We start from the raw sequence: 26,039 nt of genomic DNA, 5'->3' as shown, positions 1-26,039 counted from the left end.
CAGACCCAGTATATACACTACTACACCATGACATGTATATACACACAGTCCAGATCCGGTATATACACTACTACACCATGACATGTATATACACACAGCCAATATCCGGTATATACACTACTACACCATGACATGTATATACACACAGCCCAGATCCGGTATATACACTACTACCCCATGACATGTATATACACACAGCCCAGATCCAGTATATACACTACTACACCATGACATGTATATACACAGCCCAGATCCAGTATATACACTACTACACCATGACATGTATATACACAACCCAGATCCAGTATATACACTACTACACCATGACCTGTATATACACACAGACCAGATCCAGTATATACACTACTACACCATGACATGTATATACACACAGCCCAGATCCAGTATATACACTACTACACCATGACATGTATATACACACAGTCCAGACCCGGTATATACACTACTACACCATGACATGTATATACACACAGCCCAGATCCAGTATATACACTACTACACCATGACATGTATATACACACAGCCCAGATACAGTATATACACTACTACACCATGACATGTATATACACACAGCCCAGATCCGGTATATACACTACTACACCATGACATGTATATACACACAGCCCAGATCCAGTATATACACTACTACACCATGACATGTATATACACACAGCCCAGACTCAGTATATACACTACTACACCATGACCTGTATATACACACAGCCCAGATCCGGTATATACACTACTACACCATGACATATATATACACACAGCCCAGATCCGGTATATACACTACTACACCATGACATGTATATACACACAGCACAGATCCGGTATATACACTACTACACCATGACATGTATATACACACAGCACAGATCCGGTATATACACTACTACACCATGACCTGTATATACACACAGCCCAGATCCAGTATATACACTACTACACCACGACATGTATATACACACAGCACAGATCCGGTATATACACTACTACACCATGACATGTATATACACACAGCACAGATCCGGTATATACACTACTACACCATGACATGTATATACACACAGCACAGATCCGGTATATACACTACTACACCATGACATGTATATACACACAGCCCAGATCCAGTATATACATTACTACACCATGACATGTATATACACACAGCCCAGATCCAGTATATACACTACTACACCATGACCTGTATATACACACAGCCCAGATCCAGTATATACACTACTACACCATGACATGTATATACACACAGCCCAGATCCGGTATATACACTACTACACCATGACATGTATATACACACAGCCCAGATCCAGTATATACACTACTACACCATGACATGTATATACACACAGCCCAGATCCAGTATATACACTACTACACCATGACATGTATATACACACAGCCCAGATCCAGTATATACACTACTACACCATGACATGTATATACACACAGCCCAGATCCAGTATATACACTACTACACCATGACCTGTATATACACACAGTCCAGACCCGGTATATACACTACTACACCATGACATGTATATACACACAGCCCAGATCCGATATATACACTACTACACCATGACCTGTATATACACACAGCCCAGATCCAGTATATACACTACTACACCATGACATGTATATACACACAGCCCAGATCCAGTATATACACTACTACACCATGACATGTACAGTATATACACACAGCCCAGATCCGGTATATACACTACTACACCATGACATGTATATACACACAGCCCAGATCCAGTATATACACTACTACACCATGACATGTATATACACACAGCCCAGATCCGGTATATACACTACTACACCATGACATGTATATACACAGCCCAGACCCAGTATATACACTACTACACCATGACATGTATATACACACAGTCCAGATACAGTATATACACTACTACACCATGACATGTATATACACACAGCCCAGATACAGTATATACACTACTACACCATGACATGTATATACACAGCCCAGATCCGGTATATACACTACTACACCATGACATGTATATACACACAGCCCAGATCCAGTATATACACTACTACACCATGACATGTATATACACACAGCCCAGATCCGGTATATACACTACTACACCATGACATGTATATACACAGCCCAGACCCAGTATATACACTACTACACCATGACATGTATATACACACAGTCCAGATACAGTATATACACTACTACACCATGACATGTATATACACACAGCCCAGATACAGTATATACACTACTACACCATGACATGTATATACACACAGTCCAGATCCGGTATATACACTACTACACCATGACATGTATATACACACAGCCCAGATACAGTATATACACTACTACACCATGACATGTATATACACAGCCCAGACCCAGTATATACACTACTACACCATGACATGTATATACACACAGTCCAGATCCGGTATATACACTACTACACCATGACATGTATATACACACAGCCAATATCCGGTATATACACTACTACACCATGACATGTATATACACACAGCCCAGATCCGGTATATACACTACTACCCCATGACATGTATATACACACAGCCCAGATCCAGTATATACACTACTACACCATGACATGTATATACACAGCCCAGATCCAGTATATACACTACTACACCATGACATGTATATACACAACCCAGATCCAGTATATACACTACTACACCATGACATGTATATACACAGCACAGATCCGGTATATACACTACTACACCATGACATGTATATACACACAGCCCAGATCCAGTATATACACTACTACACCATGACATGTATATACACACAGCCCAGATCCAGTATATACACTACTACACCATGACATGTATATACACACAGCCCAGATCCAGTATATACACTACTACACCATGACCTGTATATACACACAGTCCAGACTCGGTATATACACTACTACACCATGACATGTATATACACACAGCCCAGATCCAGTATATACACTACTACACCATGACCTGTATATACACACACAGCACAGATCCGGTTTATACACTACTACACCATGACATGTATATACACACAGTCCAGACCCGGTATATACACTACTACACCATGACCTGTATATACACACAGCCCAGATCCAGTATATACACTACTACACCATGACATGTATATACACACAGCCCAGATACAGTATATACACTACTACACCATGACATGTATATACACACAGCCCAGATCCAGTATATACACTACTACACCATGACATGTATATACACACAGCACAGATCCGGTATATACACTACTACACCATGACCTGTATATATACACAGCACAGACCCAGTATATACACTACTACACCATGACATGTATATACACACAGCCCAGACCCAGTATATACACTACTACACCATGATATGTATATACACACAGCCCAGATCCAGTATATACACTACTACACCATGACATGTATATACACACAGCCCAGATCCAGTATATACACTACTACACCATGACATGTATATACACAGCCCAGATCCAGTATATACACTACTACACCATGACATGTATATACACACAGCCCAGATCCGGTATATACACTACTACACCATGACATGTATATACACACAGCTCAGATCCAGTATATACACTACTACACCATGACATGTATATACACACAGTCCAGATCCAGTATATATACTACTACACCATGACATGTATATACACACAGCCCAGATCCAGTATATACACTACTACACCATGACCTGTATATACACTACTACACCATGACATGTATATACACACAGCCCAGATCTGGTATATACACTACTACACCATGACCTGTATATACACACAGCCCAGATCCGGTATATACACTACTACACCATGACATGTATATACACACAGCCCAGATCCAGTATATACACTACTACACCATGACCTGTATATACACACAGCCCAGATCCAGTATATACACTACACCATGACATATATATACACACAGTCCAGATCCAGTATATACACTACTACACCATGACATGTATATACACACAGCCCAGATCCAGTATATACACTACTACACCATGACATGTATATACACATAGCACAGATCCAGTATATACACTACTACACCATGACATGTATATACACACAGCCCAGATCCAGTATATACACTACTACACCATGACATGTATATACACAGCCCAGATCCAGTATATACACTACTACACCATGACATGTATATACACACAGCACAGACCCAGTATATACACTACTACACCATGACATGTATATACACACAGCCCAGATCCGGTATATACACTACTACACCATGATATGTATATACACACAGCTTAGATCCAGTATATACACTACTACACCATGACATGTATACACACAGCCCAGATCCAGTATATACACTACTACACCATGACCTGTATATACACACAGCCCAGATCCGGTATATACACTACTACACCATGATATGTATATACACACAGCTTAGATCCAGTATATACACTACTACACCATGACATGTATACACACAGCCCAGATCCAGTATATACACTACTACACCATGACATGTATATACACACAGCCCAGATCCGGTATATACACTACTACACCATGACCTGTATATACACACAGCCCAGATCCAGTATATACACTACTACACCATGACCTGTATATACACACAGCCCAGATCCGGTATATACACTACTACACCATGACCTGTATATACACACAGCCCAGATCCGGTATATACACTACTACACCATGACATGTATATACACACAGCCCAGATCCGGTATATACACTACTACACCATGACCTGTATATACACTACTACACCATGACATGTATATACACACAGCCCAGATCCAGTATATACACTACTACACCATGACCTGTATATACACACAGTCCAGATCCAGTGTATACACTACTACACCATGACATGTATATACACACAGCCCAGATCCGGTATATACACTACTACACCATGACATGTATATACACACAGCCCAGATCCGGTATATACACTACTACACCATGACCTGTATATACAGAGCCCAGATCCGGTATATACACTACTACACCATGACCTGTATATACACACAGCCCAGATCCAGTATATACACTACTACACCATGACATGTATATACACACAGCCCAGATCCGGTATATACACTACTACACCATGACCTGTATATACACACAGCCCAGATCCGGTATATACACTACTACACCATGACATGTATATACACACAGCCCAGATCCGGTATATACACTACTACACCATGACCTGTATATACACACAGCCCAGATCCGGTATATACACTACTACACCATGACATGTATATACACACAGCACAGATCCGGTATATACACTACTACACCATGACATGTATATACACACAGCCCAGATCCAGTATATACACTACTACACCATGACCTGTATATACACAGATCCCAGATCCAGTATATACACTACTACACCATGACATGTATATACACACAGACCAGATCCAGTATATACACTACTACACCATGACATGTATATACACACAGCCCAGATACAGTATATACACTACTACACCATGACCTGTATATACACACAGCCCAGATCCAGTATATACCCTACTACACCATGAACTGTATATACACACAGCCCAGATCCAGTATATACACTACTACACCATGAACTGTATATACACACAGCCCAGATCCAGTATATACCCTACTACACCATGAACTGTATATACACACAGCCCAGATCCAGTATATACACTACTACACCATGACATGTATATACACACAGCCCAGATCCAGTATATACACTACTACACCATGACATGTATATACACACAGCCCAGATCCGGTATATACACTACTACACCATGATATGTATATACACACAGCCCAGATACAGTATATACACTACTACACCATGACATGTATATACACACAGCCCAGATCCAGTATATACACTACTACACCATGACCTGTATATACACACAGCCCAGATCCGGTATATACACTACTACACCATGACATGTATATACATAAAGCCCAGATCCGGTATACACACTACTACACCATGACCTGTATATACACACAGCCCAGATCCAGTATATACACTACTACACCATGACATGTATATACACAGCCCAGATCCAGTATATACAATACTACACCATGACATGTATATACACACAGCCCAGATCCAGTATATACACTACTACACCATGAACTGTATATACACACAGCCCAGATCCGGTATATACACTACTACACCATGACATGTATATACACACAGCCCAGATCCAGTATATACACTACTACACCATGACATGTATATACACACAGCCCAGATCCGGTATATACACTACTACACCATGACCTGTATATACACACAGCCCAGATCCGGTATATTCACTACTACACCATGACATGTATATACACACAGCCCAGATCCAGTATATACAGTACTACACCATGACATGTATATACACACAGTCCAGATCCGGTATATACACTACTACACCATGACATGTATATACACACAGCACAGATCCAGTATATACACTACTACACCATGACATGTATATACACACAGCCCAGATCCGGTATATACACTACTACACCATGACATGTATATACACACAGCCCAGATCCAGTATATACACTACTACACCATGACCTGTATATACACACAGTCCAGATCCGGTATATACACTACTACACCATGACATGTATATACACACAGCCCAGATCCAGTATATACACTACTACACCATGACATGTATATACACACAACCCAGATCCAGTATATACACTACTACACCATGACCTGTATATACACACAACCCAGATCCAGTATATACACTACTACACCATGACATGTATATACACACAGCCCAGATCCGGTATATACACTACTACACCATGACATGTATATACACACAGCCCAGATCCGGTATATACACTACTACACCATGACATGTATATACACACAGCACAGATCCAGTATATACACTACTACACCATGACATGTATATACACACAGCCCAGATCCAGTATATACACTACTACACCATGACATGTATATACACACAGCCCAGATCCGGTATATACACTACTACACCATGACATGTATATACACACAGCCCAGATCCAGTATATACACTACTACACCATGACATGTATATACACACAGCCCAGATCCAGTATATACACTACTACACCATGACATGTATATACACACAGCCCAGATCCAGTATATACACTACTACACCATGACATGTATATACACACAGCCCAGATCCGGTATATACACTACTACACCATGACATGTATATACACACAGCACAGATCCAGTATATACACTACTACACCATGACATGTATATACACACAGCCCAGATCCGGTATATACACTACTACACCATGACATGTATATATACACAGCCCAGATCCAGTATATACACTACTACACCATGACCTGTATATACACACAGCCCAGATCCAGTATATACACTACTACACCATGACATGTATATACACACAGCCCAGATCCAGTATATACACTACTACACCATGACATGTATATACACACAGCCCAGATCCAGTATATACAGTACTACACCATGACATGTATATACACACAGCCCAGATCCGGTATATACACTACTACACCATGACATGTATATACACACAGCCCAGATCCAGTATATACACTACTACACCATGACATGTATATACACACAGCCCAGATCCAGTATATACACTACTACACCATGACCTGTATATACACAGCCCAGATCCAGTATATACACTACTACACCATGACATGTATATACACACAGCACAGATCCGGTATATACACTACTACACCATGACATGTATATACACACAGCCCAGATCCGGTATATACACTACTACACCATGACATGTATATACACACAGCCCAGATCCAGTATATACACTACTACACCATGACATGTATATACACACAGCCCAGATCCAGTATATACACTACTACACCATGACATGTATATACACACAGCCCAGACCCAGTATATACACTACTACACCATGACATGTATATACACACAGCCCAGATCCAGTATATACACTACTACACCATGACATGTATATACACACAGCCCAGATCCAGTATATACAGTACTACACCATGACCTGTATATACACACAGCCCAGATCCAGTATATACACTACTACACCATGACCTGTATATACACACAGCCCAGATCCAGTATATACACTACTACACCATGACATGTATATACACACAGCCCAGATCCAGTATATACACTACTACACCATGACATGTATATACACACAGCCCAGATCCAGTATATACACTACTACACCATGACCTGTATATACACACAGCCCAGATCCGGTATATACACTACTACACCATGACCTGTATATACACAGATCCCAGATCCGGTATATACACTACTACACCATGACATGTATATACACACAGCCCAGATCTAGTATATACACTACTACACCATGACATGTATATAGAGATATTTATACCCTTCCCCCATATATTATTATATACTATAATGTTGTTCTGTTTTCACCCGCACTTCTTTAATAATCGCTCAGTTTTTAGGCATCAGGTGAAATTGTATGAAGAGAGAACTGCCTTACACTTTCTGAGTGACTCTGCTCAGTAACAGCTGGAGACATTACCAATAGGTCACAAACACATTATCTAAGCCATCTGCCACTAAGGCTGTCTTTGCTGCCTATAACAACCAATCAGAGATCAGCTTTTACTTTTCCAGAGCAGTTTAAGAAATGAAAGCTGAGCTCTGATTGGTTGCTATGGGCAACAAAGGCAGTCTTACTGGCAGACGGTTTAGGTATATGTTATATTACTTAAAATACGGACAAAGTTAAAGAGGTTGTCCGAGTTATGAAAACAAAATATATAGCACTGTAAATCTGATGGGCAGCAATATATAACTAAGCTAAGTAAGTTTTAGGCAAAAATTTAAATGTCCTCATTTCCCTGGTTCTCTTCTGGTCCTTTGCTTACCTGCAATAACAACAATCTCTGCAAAGGGAGTGAATACAATTGCTGCACTGAGTGACATGTGACCCGCAGTGACGTCTGAGAAAGCAGCAGCTGTAGATGCAGTAAGTGCATGGTAAAGCCTTTACAGTTGATTAGTTAGAAACATACAAAGAACGAAAAAGATAACTCGGACAACCCCTTTAATGAATTTGCGACAAATAAGGGTGCAACACAGACCTCATCCGTATTTTGTGGCTTCTCAATTTGCCAAGCGCAAAATGGATACGGTTTGTGTGCATGGGGTCTAAGATAAAAAAAATGTGCTGTGATACAATTTCTGTGAGGTGATAGACCTATTGATGTTGTACCAGGAACAAGGAGCGCTGCTCCGGACATGTGCTTCTGCAGCGTCCGTACATACGTCTGGGGTTGTTTTTAACTAAATGTGTTGTAACTCCAGTTGCATTGAAGCAACAAGGGACAGAGTCCCCTTAAGTAGATGGTGTTGGTGATACCCAGGTGTAGGAATGCCAGAGTGGTGTAAGGGTAGCCTGTAAGGTAGTGGTGTAAGGTGTAGATGTGGATGTGCACGTGTCGCTGTGCTCCTACCTGGATATCCTCTGTCGTCCGTGGCAGTGAATAGTTGAGGGATTTGTAGAATGAATTGAGTCCAGACCTTGTATATAGTTTGAATAAAATTTCATCAGGGAAACAATCTTCCAACTTTGTCTTGGTTACCAACAGGTTTGATCATAAACTGGCAGGCAATAACAATCTCGGCTCTGCTATGCTGACATGCTTAAATTGGAACTTTTCCTTTGCTGTATGCTGCAACTTCTCTCTCTGTTGTCTGTCTTTAGATTATGTAGCAGGGCACTTTTCCTTTGCTGTATGAGGCTCCAAGCTGTGTCCTCTATATCCAGCAGATCTGAAGGTGTTCTGTTGGCTTACTTTGTGGCAGGCGCAGCACTATGAAATGCCTTTTAGACCTCTGGCATTAGAAGAATTTCGATGTCTCTGACTTTTAGTCTAACTAGACTGTCTATTACTCTATCATTCCTCTAGCGCCGTTCTATGGAAACAGTAGGTTTAAAGAGCACACCAAATGCTTGAAATAACTTCTTTATTAACTTCAACTTTTCTTCATAAAACACTGCCGCCTCCGCAGCAGATAGTCCATGTACATAACACGCGTTGAATAAAGTATCACAAAATGGCGGTATGCATAAGATGGTGATTCAACTGTTCAATCTTGTCATTCAACATAAAATGGTGGATATATTTCTCTCTTGAGTATCTGTACTCTCACTTTAAGTTATTTAAGCACTTTATGATCTCTCTGAAAGGTATATCCGAGGTCTAACTAATAGTTCACTTGCTGAATTTGGTCGCAATTTGCAGTATGCAGTTAGCAGTAACTATTTGCAGATTGGTTGAGTATGATCTGGTATGGTTGTATGCAATTTGGATTGCAATATGGAATTTGAATTTGGATTGTGAACTTTGTAGTTTGCAATTGGTGGAACTGTAAGTAAACACACATATAACTGGTTTAGTATACAGTTCTAATCACTGTATTAACAGTAGGAACATTATATAACTGTTTTAAATACCCATTTTGGCCTCTCTGCTTCCATAAAACACAGTTCTTAGTGGAGTGAATGTCTGTTTAGCTTCTCTCCTCTGGTGTAATTATTCTAGCAGCTCCTGCTAGGGGGATTTCCCACACAGGCTGTGTGTGAGGCTGGCTGTGATTGGTCAAAACTCCTGCTGTGTATGAGGCTGGCTGTGATTGGTCAAGACTGCTGCCCAGCAACAACAGTTTAACTGTATCTGGTTCCTCAGGCTGCTCCCTGTGACCGAATGGCTCCTCCTTGTAAAGCTTCCCAGGCCCACCATAGGAAAGTTCCTATTGATACAAAGCAATTTTACCATAGACTGTAATGAGAAACGATTGCAGTAAATGGTATTAGCGATCTAGTGATCCCATGTCCAACAAGAATTAAACATTCAAATTGCCCCTTTCCTCATTTTAACTATAAATAATACATAATTGGTATCTCTCTATCGCCAGGGTCCGACATATCGCCTGTGCAGCTGATTTTTATTTTTTTATTTTATTATTTTTTACCTACCTTCCTCTGCCAGGATAACCTGGTCATCTTGGGGTCGAGGGAGGGATGATTAGGACTTACTATGAATCTGCCGCCCATTCTGCCTATACTCCATAGCTGAAGGACCTGCGATGACATCATAGTCATGTGATCTTTTCATCACTGAAGTGGTGGTAGGACCTGTGATGAGGTCACCATCATGTGACCAGTGCAGCAGTAGAGAGGAGTCAGAAGAGACCTGTGATGTCATGGAATGAATGTGAGAACCAGAGAAATGTTGGGAGATGTGATTCTACCCATTATAACTCCTCCCTGCTTAGTGGGAGGGAAATATGTTATTTAACTGGGACTGTATGTTAGAAGGGCTGAAGGGAGGGGTGTTAGTTACATGGGACTGTATGTTACAGAAGACTGGGGGGAGATGACTGGTGTTATTTACATGGGACTGTATGGTACAGAAGACTGGGGGGAGATGACTGGTGTTATTTACATGGGACTGGATATTATAGAGGACTGGGGGGGTAAGAAGTAATGTTATTTACATGGGACTGGGTTTTGGAGGGGCTGAAGGAGGGGATTTAAGTTATTTACATGGGACTGTGTGTTATAGAAGACTGTAAGGAAGAGAGATTATTTATATGGGACTGTATCATATAGAAGATTGATGGGAGAGGAGTGACGTTATTTACATGGGACTGTATTGTATAGAAGACTGTAGGAGAGGAGGCACTACAGAGAATATTATAACTCCAGGGGGTATGGCAGGGGGTATTATAATTACAGGGGGCACTACAGGGAACATTATAAATACTGTGGGCAGTGGTGGCGGGCATTACTACTGAGGGCTCCATAGGAGTGTCTTATAGATTGGCCTTATTTCTATTAAGGGTGTCTTATTAGTACTGAGGGGACTGTAGGGGTACTATGGGCGGGTTGGGGGGGGGCTTCCGCCTAGCAGTGAGCCCAGTCATGTCACCAGCACTAATGGATGGGCTTTAGCGCTGCCCTAGCCTGTAAAGCCGCCCATCAGTCACCGGGAACACTGCTAGGGCTCTAAACAAAACAGCCTTTGCCCTACGCTTTACAGCACAGGCCAAGGGAGAGCATCAGAGTATGAAATGTCAGAGGGGCTGAGTGGGGGGAGAAGGGGATATGTCCGGGGTCAGCTCTGAACCTGAACAACTGCTTTAAAGGGCATCTGTCAGCAGTTTTGTACCTATGACACTGGCTGACCTGTTACATGTGCTCTTGGCAGCTGAAGACACCTGTGTTGGTCCTATGTTCATATGTGCCCGCATTATTGAGAAAAAATTATGTTTTAGTTTATGCAAATGAGCAACAGGAGCAACAGGGGCGTTACCATTACACCTAGAGGCTCTGGTTTCTTTGCAACTGCCACTCCCTGTCTACTTTGATTTGTCTAGAATCAATTTGCTTATGTATACTTCTCTCCTAACCATCTTTGTCAGAGACTCTCCCCATTACATCTCCAGAGACAGTAGAGAAGGTCTCAGTACAGTTCGCAAAACATTATCATCCATAGCGCAATGCCCACAGGGATATCTCCATTTCAGGTCCACTGATCCAAATAGAAATTTGGAACATGGAGAAACAATATGGCTCTTTAAAAATCTCTGATGGTATTATTTCTTTTCACAGCAAACTAAGGTTCATAAGAGATGCAATTCTTCAAATCAGGGCCCATTTGTAAAATTAGCCAGCATTTTTCAAAGATGACATTCATGTTTCACCATTGGGGTGATAATTGGTGACCACCCGAACAATTCAAGTGATGTTATCAGAAAGTTTACATATCTTTCGGTCAAAAGTGAATTCCGCTTGGTGGATTATTGCTCACATAGCTATTTCAGTCCTTCTAATCACATGGTTTAAATCGCCACATCAACAAGGATGTCTTATCCTCAAACTGGTGGTCACTAATGCGTCTTGCCCTTAAAAATTGCCCTGCAGTGTTTGAGAGAATAGTATGTGGAAGATGGAAAGAAGGAGTATGCAATCATGCCTTCATGGATGTTGTTTTGTGAAAAGTCGTAGTGTTAATCCTGACAGTAATCGGGACTTTCATTTTACTATCAAGAAAGTCAATGATATGTTGACCAAGACCAAGTCAGATATTTCAGTAATTTAAATTTAATTGTGAAGATTGAAGACATCCAAATCTTGACTAGGCACTTACCATATGAACAGTATGTCGTCAATATAATGCATCCATGTTAACCTGATAATGCCTGCACCAACTTCCTTTTCAAAAAAACAGTTCTGTGTAAGATGGGGTGTATGTTGTCCCCATAGCAGTTCCACATAATTGAAAATAGTATTTGTCCCTGAACAAAAAACTATTGTGTCCAAAGACAAACTCAATCAACATGATTCCACTGTATGATGAGTAGATTTAGAAATAACAATGAAGTACTTGTCAGGCAGTAGATACAGATCAATGATGCTTCAGGGGAGTGAAGTTAAGTAATGGGTACTTTATTGGCAATGCATTTTGTCACTGGAATAGTGACTTCATCAGACCATACAAAGAGTTCCAAACTGTATGTCTAAGGCTGGATATAACACACCACAGATAATGGGAGGGGGAAGTGGGGATTAAAAGTTATAGAAAGGTAACAATTTAAACATATTCAGAGAAACAGGGCAAGATCCTTGAAAACCACTTTACAGATAAACACTATTCCCCTAATTCAGTGGTCGGCAAAGTGCGGCTCGCGAACCACAAGCGGCTCTTTTGATCCTTCAATGCGCTCTTTAATTCGGGCTGGCGGGTGGGCGGCCGCGCAGCCATATCGAACCGCTCAAGCTGCTTGTAAAATGTCCGTCATGCACCTGCTGCCCCGTCTGTCTGCTCCTTCCACTTTATGAATGAAGCAGGCAGGCGGGGCAGGAGGCGCATGACGGAGGAAGAGATGTCACGCTGCGCACAGCAGCAGAAGGGCGGGCAGCGCGGCTCTAGTTCGGCTGCCCACTGCCGGCCATGTGAGGAGTGGTGAAGAGGCCGCCGCTCAGGAGGAGCGAAATTTCCTACAGCAGAGAGGTAGGAGCTGCCCCCGGTGTGTGCACTGCACCGGCCCCGCCGCAAGTGTCCCTGCCCCCTTCCTTCCCCCCACTAATACATTACTTACTGGAAGGCACTTATGGGGGATATCTGTGGAAGGCACTTATGGGGGATATCTGTGGAGGGCACTTATGGGGGATATCTGTGGATGACACATATATAGCATCTTATGCTATATATGTGTCATCCACAGATATCCCTCATAAGTGCGTCATCCACAGATATCCCCCATAAGTGCGTCATCCACAGATATCCCCCATAAGTGCGTCATCCACAGATATCCCCCATAAGTGCGTCATCCACAGATATCCCCCATAAGTGCGTCATCCACAGATATCCCCCATAAGTGCGTCATCCACAGATATCCCCATAAGTGCGTCATCCACAGATATCCCCCATAAGTGCGTCATCCACAGATATCCCCATAAGTGCGTCATCCACAGATATCCCCATAAGTGCGTCATCCACAGATATCCCCCATAAGTGCGTCATCCACAGATATCCCCATAAGTGCGTCATCCACAGATATCCCCCATAAGTGCGTCATCCACAGATATCCCCCATAAGTGCGTCATCCACAAATATCCCCCATAAGTGCGTCATCCACAGATATCCCCCATAAGTGCGTCATCCACAGATATCCCCATAAGTGCGTCATCCACATTACATCCCCCATAAGTGCGTCATCCACATTACATCCCCCATAAATGCGTCATCCACATTACATCCCCCATAAATGCGTCATCCACATTACATCCCACATCTGCAGACAAGTTTAATAAAAGTAAAAAATGATAACGATAAAATGAAATAATAATCAACATCCAAATAAAAAAAAGTACATATAAAAGTATGTAAAAACACACTCTGGGCTCATGCCCACGAATGTAAGGGCGCCGTGCCTGTGCTGCGGACCACAAATAGCGGTCCGCAATGCACGGACACAGACCATGGGGCAGCTGCATGAGGATCGCGGACCCATTCACTTGAATGGGGTTCGCGATTCGCATCCGACTGCCCGCACCACAAAAAAGTAGAGCATGCTGAAGTGAATGGGTCCATGATGCGGGCTGCACACGGCCGTGTGCAGCCCGCATCATGGACCCATTCACTTCAATGGGTCCAGGATCCGGGATATGAGTGCTACAGTGTGCTTCCGTGGTGCTTCTGGCTGTGCCTCCGCACCGCAAAAAAGTAGTGCATTTTTCCAGCAATTTCATTAGCACATATAATTCAGGACACAACCGTTAGGAAGATCCTCCAACAACATTGGCATGTGACCATATACGGTACTTTGCAAGGAGATCCCAGCATCCCCTAAAATCATCTACAGATGGCTCACCACATTAGACAACATCCTAGCTCCAAGTCGACCTTATGAACTAAAAATCCAATAAAATCCCCTATCTACAGTTACTGAAGCCTACAGATAAGCAAGACCCTACCACTCTTCATTTTACTTTCCACATCTTCTCACCATAAAGAGTAGCCCATTCTTGCCATCTACTTTCTACACGGTACTGTATATCCCTTAGTTGTGCCTGGCTGGAACAACCACTCAAAGTAATCCTCTCTCCTATTGTGCTTACCACTGAGAGCTCACCTAGCCCTAGTGATCCTGCCCTATCGGAGGGCCCTTGTGTGTGCTTTCTCCTCGCAGCAATATCATTCCACATCACACAAGCCTAACAGCATGTCAACCTTTATAATCAGTCAGAGATCCTCCATTATGATTCCATTAACAGTGCCAATTGGAGAGTGCTAAATTAATAAATAATTGCCCGGTGACCCCTTTGTAACCCTCGTGTAACACCTACTGTCTTGGCTGAACAGGTGCAAAGTATAATATCTCCAGAGGGTGTTAGGTCTCTAAAAGTTTTTTCAGAACAAGTTTGTGCACTTTTACAATAGTAAAACCAAAGGTGAAATGAGAACAAATGACACCCTGTACAGCCATAAACCACTAGATATGTGACACCCATAATCAGGATGGTTAAACCTTCTAGCTATGGCAGTAGTTTAGGTTGTCAATATTTAATTGAGTAATAAGGACCAAATCAATGTTTCCATTCACTGATGTTAAGCAAAGATCCTAAAAATAAGTAACACAAAGTATATTCCATATAACTATGGTCTGCTCACTTCTCCCACAGTGGTAACTGGAGCGACAGATGGAATCGGGAAGGCCTACGCAAAGGAGGTCAGTAGCATGTGGTAGTCTTTTTATCTATCTCTTATATCTGTCTCATACTTCTATGTCTTCCCTTTAGTTGGCCAGGAGAGGCTTTGATGTCGTCCTCATCAGCCGAACTGTAGAGAAGCTACAAAAGGTTGCTCAGGAGATAGGTGAGAAGCAATAAGGTCTTACCTCTGATAACAAGTCTGCATCTAAAGTAGATGGTTGATTACTCAAGACATCAAATATTAAGAATCAAGAACTAATCTTCATACATATCTTATAACCATAGAAAAAGAGAGCCAGAGAAATACCAAGATCATCCAGGCAGACTTCACGGTAGGGCCTGAGATTTATCCAAAGGTGGAGAAGGCATTGAAGGACCTGGATATCGGAATTTTAGGTACTACCTTAGAAATGAACTGGGGCCATAATCCAATGTTCCTACCAATGTTCTAACATCAAACATAAGACCAAAGATCTTCACATCTGACTCTTCCATCGATAGATTATCAAACAGCACCCAGGATTTGTCTAGATTAGTATTTTTTTTGCAGTACTTGACAAGTATTGATGTGTTTGTCCAGTCTCTCTTTTTTTAAGAGGTCATATATATTGCTAGAATTGATAAAAATCAAATATATCCCCGATCTTTGTTAGACCTTAAGATAAAAATCCTGCTCCATTACACATTTGGTTACGTAATCACTCTACATTCATCCATCTAGTTACCATCTCATGTACAGGTTCCTCCACCATTCTGGAATCTTTGTTGGCAAGAACATTTCTGCAGTCTGCACTTTTCTTACCATAAGTAATTTCTGAAATAGTTGATGGACACTGTGACCACAGAGCTGGACCCCACATTGGACAGACCTTCACCAGTGTTTTCTCTTGTTACAGTAAACAATGTTGGGATGACTTACCACCCTGACGGAGGTAGATTTCTTGAGGTCCCTGATATTAATAAGGTGAGCTCCATGATACATGATTACTGATCTTTGAGAAAATCTGTATAATGAGAGAGAGTCCTAAGTATAGGAAGATATTATATAAAGCATAAAGATATACAAAATGGCTGGCTCATGGTAAATAACTACATTTATTACTAAAAATACATGATTGTCGCATTCTATTAATACATAATTATCATATTCCATTATTTTAAAAGCTTAAATAATAAAAAGATCTCATTGACATATATGACTTCAATCCAATCATAAAACAATTGGTCATTTCGTTCCCTTTTAGTGTCCTAACATGCAGAGCTCAGGCATGTATTATTATAAATGACGGCTTAGCTAACTACAGTTTATAATCTCATCCGTAAACCGTGTACTGGGGTGGGCTCCCCAGGATACAGCAAAGTCACAAACTAGGAAAGCAACCGGATTTTTCCAAAACAGAATTTTGCTTAAATGTGGCAATAAACACAACTCCAAATGCTGGAAACAAACAATACATTTACATACACCCAGCCCGAAGGCTTAGACCCTTGTGCTGCATAGCACGGCGCCCTCCGATGGAGGAGAGAGCAGTAATTTACCTACTGGCGGGCACAACTAATCTGCCACACTTTACCTATTATTACCCTAACAGAACAAGAATCACTGTATGGGTGTGTGGTAATGGCTAGCCTGCGGTGCAGCACAACAGCTTACAATCTTACACAGAGCTATAGTATTCCCCCTCCCATAACTGGTCCTGTAACACGTGCCTGAGTATTCCTTCTGACAAAACACCAGCCTGGCTTGAGTTTGTGGGATGTTTATCAGCTCTCCAATGTGCAATGTCACTTTGAGTTATGGAGTCCTTGCAATGAACAGCCAGCAACACTTGTGTCCTGACACAAACAGAGACCCTAACTACGGTAACTAACTACAGGCCTGGTCTCAGTCTCTAGGCGGCAATACTGTAATGAGGTGCGTGCACGATCTTACCGACCCGGGTCTGCTCTGCCTCCACTGGTGACTCTCAACAGAACAAATGCCTCTCCAACAAGCATGCAATACCGCAGTGTATGTAGCTTAGCTCCTCAGCTCTCATCAGAATTACTGGAAGCAATCCTCCTTCCTCTGGACAGGATCAGAGTCTTGGACATGATCAGCTTCACTTAGCTGCCGCTCTGGTCACTGAGGGATGCTCTCACACCTGGATGCCGTCACACTTTCTGCTCGCACAGTTCCTCAGTGTCTCTCACAGCCTCACTCTAACATGGCTGCCTTCCTCTCCAGACTTGTAACTCCATCCCCTGAGAGTTCCCAACATCACATGAAATGCAGTCTGTTGCTGTGCTTAAGAAACAGCAGTCTCTTGTGGCCAAACAGCAGAATGTCAGTCCAGATCATTTAAAGGGGTTCTGCACTTTCATTTAACTGATGATCTATCCTCTGGATAGATCATCAGCTTCTGATCGGCGGGGGTCCGACACCCGGGACCCCCGCCGATCAGCTGTTTGAGAAGGCAGCGGCGCTCCAGCAGCGGCGCTCCAGCAGCGCCGCGGCCTTCTCACTGTTTACCGCCGGCCCACTGACGGCACGACTAGTATCAACTAGCGTGGGCGCGGCTAAGCTCCATTCAAGTGAACAGAGCTTAGCCGCGCCCACGCTAGTTGATACTAGCCGTGACGTCAGTGGGCCGGCGGCCCGGCGGTAAACAGTGAGAAGGCTGCGCCGCTGCTGGAGCGCCTCTGCCTTCTCAAACAGCTGATCGGCGGGGGTCCCGGGTGTCGGACCCCCGCCGATCAGAAGCTGATGATCTATCCAGAGGATAGATCATCAGTTAAATGAAAGTGCAGAACGCCTTTAACTTCATTTAAACAAACACAATGTTTAGACAATGAGAGCTGTTTCCCCATCTCACACATCCGTTGGTAAATTGTCTTCTTCTTGTTTAAAAGTTCATAAATTGTTTCAAAGTTATGAATTTGCAGTGTAAAACTTAATATAATGGAACGTTACTAACTGCAAATTCATAACTTTGATACTATTTATAAACTTTTAAACAAGAAGACAAATTACCAACAAATGAGATTATAAACTGTAGTTAGCTAAGCCGTCCTTTATAATACATGCGTGAGCTCCGCATGTTAGGACACTAAAAGGGACCAAGATCGACCTATTGTTTTATGTTTGGATAATATCGTGTTTTATTTTATTTATTTTGAAGTCATATATGTCAATGAGATCTTTTTATTATTTAGGCTTTTAATATAATAGAATGTGACAATCATGTATTTTTAGTAATAAATGTAGTTATTTACCGTGAGCCAGCCATTTTGTATATCTTTGTGGTTGATCTGGCGCTTTTTTTTAGTAGGGAGCAGGCCGAGCTCCGGATGAAAGATATCTGGTGAACCTAACCATTTTTGAGTTTTGTATTATATATTATATAAAGCATGCAAATAGTGGTGGGATAGAATGGTGGGATTAAAGGTCAGCAGAAGCAGTAGAGGAGAGGGCAGAGCTTATTAGGACAGGAGGTGGCAGGAGGTCACTGATGGCATATGGTAAATTTGAGAATACTAATCTATCCACATGACCCTGTGTGGGTATGGTTTCACGCTATGTGGCATTCTCCAGGAAACGTATTCACTTGAAGTTTGGTGGCTGTCCCGCAGTCCCAGGACAGCTGAGGTATGTCCCGCTCTCAACTGTCTCTTCTTCCTTAGGATGCCGAGACAGTTAATTGCAGCGGTGATCTGTCCACTGCTTCACCATCCAAATGCTGGAGCTCTCCATCAGGCAGGATGCAGTCACACATCACGCTGCTGGATTGTGTAGCAGGAGCGTGCAGGCCTGGGAATCAGCATTTATGTCCTGTATTATACTCCGGAGCTGCACTCACTATTCTGCTGGTGCAGTCACTGTGTACATACATTACTTATCCTGTGCTGATCCTGAGTTACATCCTGTATTATACTCCAGAGCTGCACTCACTATTCTGCTGGTGCAGTCTCTGTGTACATACATTACATATCCTGTACTGATCCTGAGTTACATCCTGTATTATACTCCAGAGCTGCACTCACTATTCTGCTGGTGCAGTCACTGTGTACATACATTACTTATCCTGTACTGATCCTGAGTTACATCCTGTATTATAATCCAGAGCTGCACTCACTATTCTGCTGGTGCAGTCACTGTGTACATACATTACTTATCCTGTACTGATCCTGAGTTACATCCTGTATTATACTCTAGAGCTGAACTCACTATTCTGCTGGTGGAGTCACTGTGTACATACATTACTTATCCTGTACTGATCCTGAGTTACATCCTGTATTATACTCCAGAGCTGCACTCACTATTCTGCTGGTGCAGTCACTGTGTACATACATTACTTATCCTGTACTGATCCTGAGTTACATCCTGTATTATAATCCAGAGCTGCACTCACTATTCTGCTGGTGCAGTCACTGTGTACATACATTACTTATCCTGTATTGATCCTGAGTTACATCCTGTATTATACTCCAGAGCTGCACTCACTATTCTGCTGGTGCAGTCACTGTGTACATACATTACTTATCCTGTACTGATCCTGAGTTACATCCTGTATTATACTCCAGAGCTGCACTCACTATTCTGCTGGTGCAGTCACTGTGTACATACATTGCTTATCCTGTACTAATCCTGAGTTACATCCTGTATTATACTCCAGAGCTGCACTCACTATTCTGCTGGTGCAGTCACTGTGTACATACATTACTTATCCTGTACTGATCCTGAGTTACATCCTGTATTATACTCCAGAGCTGCACTCACTATTCTGCTGGTGCAGTCACTGTGTACATACATTGCATTACTTATCCTGTACTGATCCTAAGTTAATGTCATGCTTTTGTGGGAGGGAAACAACACACCAAGCATAGGAGGGAAGAGGGAAACAGGGAATCAGGCCTGAGAACTAGGAAAGGAAGAGGACACCTCCTAGTGAAAACCCAAAGGTAGGTGAGTTCATACGCAGGAATACCTAGAGTCCTATCTAGCCCTATAGGACCCTGGTACTAATGGCAGGGACGAGACTACCTGTTCCTCCAAAAGTAAGGACGAACAGGAGTCTCCTTCAGGCCTAAAACAAACAATAGGGAAATGCAACACACAGAACCCAATCAAAATACAAAAGGGAAAGGAAAGACTAAACTTCAAAGAGGCTATGGAAGCACCAGGTACTCAGCCGAGATGGGAGAAGCAAATACAAATAAGGAAGGTTAAATGACCACATAAGCAACACCTGGAGGCAAAGGGTGCGGCCATTACCAGAAACAACACAGGATATTGATCACAAGGAAAACCTGTCAGATCAAACCACGAGTTGCCAGTCGCACACATATCCTGGAACTCACTGTCGACGGGACGTCCATATGTTTCGGTACATCCGTGACAGTTTCATCCTGTATTATACTCCGGAGCTGCACTCACTATTCTGCAGGCTTCAGCATTCTCTGTTTGTTCAGTGTCTGCGCACCACTCCTGTGATTTATGTTCCAGGGCAGTCTGAGTACTAATCTACAACAGGAATCAGCCAAGCTGTAAGGGATGTTAGTAGTGTTGATCGAGCATGCTCGGCCAAACACCGCGTGTGCTCGAGCCAGTGTATTTAAATGTAATTTAGCATCTATTTCTGAAAATTTTCTGACAGGATTTGAACTCCTAACTCCTTGCACATTAGAAGCAAGGACCTTATCCACTCAGCTATAAAGCTGCATGGTAAACTGTGTCAGAAAAATCTCATAGTAGTTTCTGATGTAGTGAGTATTCCTATTCAGCAGAAGACTTATTTTATATTTGTGTACAGGTTAACATGTAGCTCTATAGTGTAGTGGTTAATGTCCTTGCCTCTAACGTACAATGTTGGGAGTTTGAATCCCAGCAGAAACAGTTATATATATATATACATACATTTTTATCTATAATATATTTACATATATATTTAGAATATATAATATATTATAATATATATATATATATTTTAGTAATTACACATTTATTTTGAGCCATACATTTTTTACAATTACTTAAAAAAAAAATATATATATAATCTCTATTTCTGAAGTGTTTCTGCCAGGATTTGAACTCCCAACCTTGTACATTAGAGGCAAGGATGTTAACCACTACACTATAGAGCTACATGTTACTCTGCACAGAAATATTAAATAAGTGTTGTGCTAAATAGGAATACTCACTACATCAGAAACTACCATAAGGTTTTTCTGACACAGTTTAGCATTCAGCTTTATAGCTGAGTGGATGAGGTCCTTTCCTCTAATGTGCAACATTGGGAGCTCAAATCCTGGCAGAAACTTTTCAGAAATTAGATTTAAATACACTGGGGTGTCCCAAGCACTGACTCCATATATGGATATAGCTATATAAGTAGTCAGAGCAGGGACTCCTAAGCTGAACTAGAGTCCCGACACCCGCCCCTCTTCAGAGCAGGGGGTGCCTGGGCTTCTCTCATTGACTTCCATTGTGCTTGGGTGCTCGGTAGACAAACGATCCACACTAGATGTTAGATAATATAACATGATTATCACTCCCGCAATAAGACAGAACGGTGACCCCTGAAAGGAAGGATCGCAATAAGAAATGTCATCACACGTATACCTAAATAATGAGATGTTCCTTTTGATTAATTTTCAGCGGATAAGCGACATCATGAACTGCAATGTACTATCCATGGTGCACGTAAGTATTCTTATCATAATACTATAGGTCAAGAGTCTGCCCCTCCTCCTGCAGGGTGATACATATAGAAGGAGCAATGAGTCTGCTCCTCCTCCTACAGGGTGATACATATAGAAGGAGCTATGAGTCTGCCCCTCCTCCTGCAGGGTGATACATATAGAAGGAGCTATGAGTCTGCTCCTCCTCCTGCAGGGTGATACATATAGAAGGAGCTATGAGTCTGCCCCTCCTCCTGCAGGGTGATACATATAGAAGGAGCTATCAGTCTGCCCCTCCTCCTGCAGGGTGATACATATAGAAGGAGCTATGAGTCTGCTCCTCCTCCTGCAGGGTGATACATATAGAAGGAGCTATGAGTCTGCCCCTCCCCCTGCAGGGTGATACATATAGAAGGAGCTATGAGTCTGCTCCTCCTCCTGCAGGGTGATACATATAGAAGGAGCTATGAGTCTGCCCCTCCTCCTGCAGGGTGATACATATAGAAGGAGCTATGAGTCTGCTCCTCCTCCTGCAGGGTGATACATATAGAAGGAGCTAGGAGTCTGCCCCTCCTCCTGCAGGGTGATACATATAGAAGGAGCTATGAGTCTGCCCCTCCTCCTGCAGGGTGATACATATAGAAGGAGCTATGAGTCTGCTCCTCCTCCTGCAGGGTGATACATATAGAAGGAGCTATGAGTCTGCCCCTCCTCCTGCAGGGTGATACATATAGAAGGAGCTATGAGTCTGCTCCTCCTCCTGCAGGGTGATACATATAGAAGGAGCTATGAGTCTGCCCCTCCTCCTGCAGGGTGATACATATAGAAGGAGCTATGAGTCTGCTCCTCCTCCTACAGGGTGATACATATAGAAGGAGCTATGAGTCTGCTCCTCCTCCTGCAGGGTGATACAAATAGAAGGAGCTTTGAGTCTGCTCCTCCTCCTGCAGGGTGATACATATAGAAGGAGCTATAAGTCTGCTCCTCCTCCTGCAGGGTGATACATATAGAAGGGAGCTATTAGTCTGCTCCTCCTCCTGCAGGGTGATACATATAGAAGGGAGCTATGAGTCCGCTCCTCCTCCTGCAGGGTGATACATATAGAAGGAGCTATGAGTCTGCCCCTCCTCCTGCAGGGTGATACATATAGAAGGAGCTATGAGTCTGCTCCTCCTCCTGCAGGGTGATACATATAGAAGGAGCTATAAGTCTGCTCCTCCTCCTGCAGGGTGATACATATAGAAGGAGCTATAAGTCTGCTCCTCCTCCTGCAGGGTGATACATATAGAAGGAGCTATGAGTCTGCCCCTCCTCCTGCAGGGTGATACATATAGAAGGAGATATGAGTCTGCCCCTCCTCCTGCAGGGTGATACATATAGAAGGAGCTATGAGTCTGCCCCTCCTCCTGCAGGGTGATACATATAGAAGGAGCTATGAGTCTGCCCCTCCTCCTGCAGGGTGATACATATAGAAGGAGCTATGAGTCTGCTCCTCCTCCTGCAGGGTGATACATATAGAAGGAGCTATAAGTCTGCTCCTCCTCCTGCAGGGTGATACATATAGAAGGAGCTATAAGTCTGCTCCTCCTCCTGCAGGGTGATACATATAGAAGGAGCTATGAGTCTGCCCCTCCTCCTGCAGGGTGATACATATAGAAGGGGCTATGAGTCTGCCCCTCCTCCTGCAGGGTGATACATATAGAAGGGAGCTATGAGTCTGCTCCTCCTCCTGAAGGGTAATACATAGAGAAGGAGCTATGAGTCTGCCCCTCCTCCTGCAGGGTGATACATATAGAAGGAGCTATGAGTCTGCTCCTCCTACTGCAGGGTGATACATATAAAAGGAGCTATGAGTCTGCTCCTCCTCCTGAAGGGTAATACATAGAGAAGGAGCTATGAGTCTGCCCCTCCTCCTGCAGGGTGATACATATAGAAGGAGCTATGAGTCTGCTCCTCCTACTGCAGGGTGATACATATAGAAGGAGCTATGAGTCTGCCCCTCCTCCTGCAGGGTGATACATATAGAAGGAGCTATGAGTCTGCCCCTCCTCCTGCAGGGTGATACATATAGAAGGAGCTATGAGTCTGCCCCTCCTCCTGCAGGGTGATACATATAGAAGGAGCTATGAGTCTGCTCCTCCTCCTGCAGGGTGATACATATAGAAGGAGCTATGAGTCTGCCCCTCCTCCTGCAGGGTGATACATATAGAAGGAGCTATGAGTCTGCTCCTCCTCCTGCAGGGTGATACATATAGAAGGAGCTATGAGTCTGCTCCTCCTCCTGCAGGGTGATACATATAGAAGGAGCTATGAGTCTGCTCCTCCTCCTGCAGGGTGATACATATAGAAGGAGCTATGAGTCTGCCCCTCCTCCTGCAGGGTGATACATATAGAAGGAGCTATGAGTCTGCCCCTCCTCCTGCAGGGTGATACATATAGAAGGAACTATGAGTCTGCTCCTCCTCCTGCAGGGTGATACATATAGAAGGAGCTATGAGTCTGCTCCTCCTCCTGCAGGGTGATACATATAGAAGGAGCTATGAGTCTGCTCCGCCTCCTGCAGGGTGATACATATAGAAGGAGCTATGAGTCTGCTCCTCCTCCTGCAGGGTGATACATATAGAAGGAGCTATGAGTCTGCCCCTCCTCCTGCAGGGTGATACATATAGAAGGAGCTATGAGTCTGCTCCTCCTCCTGCAGGGTGATACATATAGAAGGAGCTATGAGTCTGCCCCTCCTCCTGCAGGGTGATACCGACAGAAGGGAGTGTCACCGCCAGATCTCTGAGAAGTTCTGACAGACGTTCTTCAGTACCTCTTGCATGATGTTCTTTTGTTTTGGTTTTGTTTTGTCATCTCTCCTCCCTCTCCCAGCTGTCATCTAT

General features: G+C 42.9%; 1 protein-coding gene across 1 annotated transcript in view; it reads left to right on the top strand.

Annotated features, from left to right (window-relative positions):
• Positions 1-26,039, top strand: part of LOC120986579 (very-long-chain 3-oxoacyl-CoA reductase-B-like) — a 64,520-nt gene that overhangs the window by 4,878 nt on the left and 33,603 nt on the right. Inside the window, exons 2-6 of the mRNA XM_040415237.1 lie at positions 16,465-16,511; positions 16,582-16,657; positions 16,780-16,890; positions 17,391-17,458; positions 23,132-23,176. Coding sequence (XP_040271171.1) covers positions 16,465-16,511; positions 16,582-16,657; positions 16,780-16,890; positions 17,391-17,458; positions 23,132-23,176 — 347 coding nt within the window. The remainder of the gene's footprint in view (positions 1-16,464; positions 16,512-16,581; positions 16,658-16,779; positions 16,891-17,390; positions 17,459-23,131; positions 23,177-26,039) is intronic.

Source organism: Bufo bufo, chromosome 1, assembly GCF_905171765.1.
Source record: "Bufo bufo chromosome 1, aBufBuf1.1, whole genome shotgun sequence".
In the NCBI taxonomy this organism is placed as follows: domain Eukaryota; kingdom Metazoa; phylum Chordata; class Amphibia; order Anura; family Bufonidae; genus Bufo; species Bufo bufo.
Note: the sequence above shows the minus strand (reverse complement) of the source record. Positions and strands in the feature narration are given on the sequence as shown.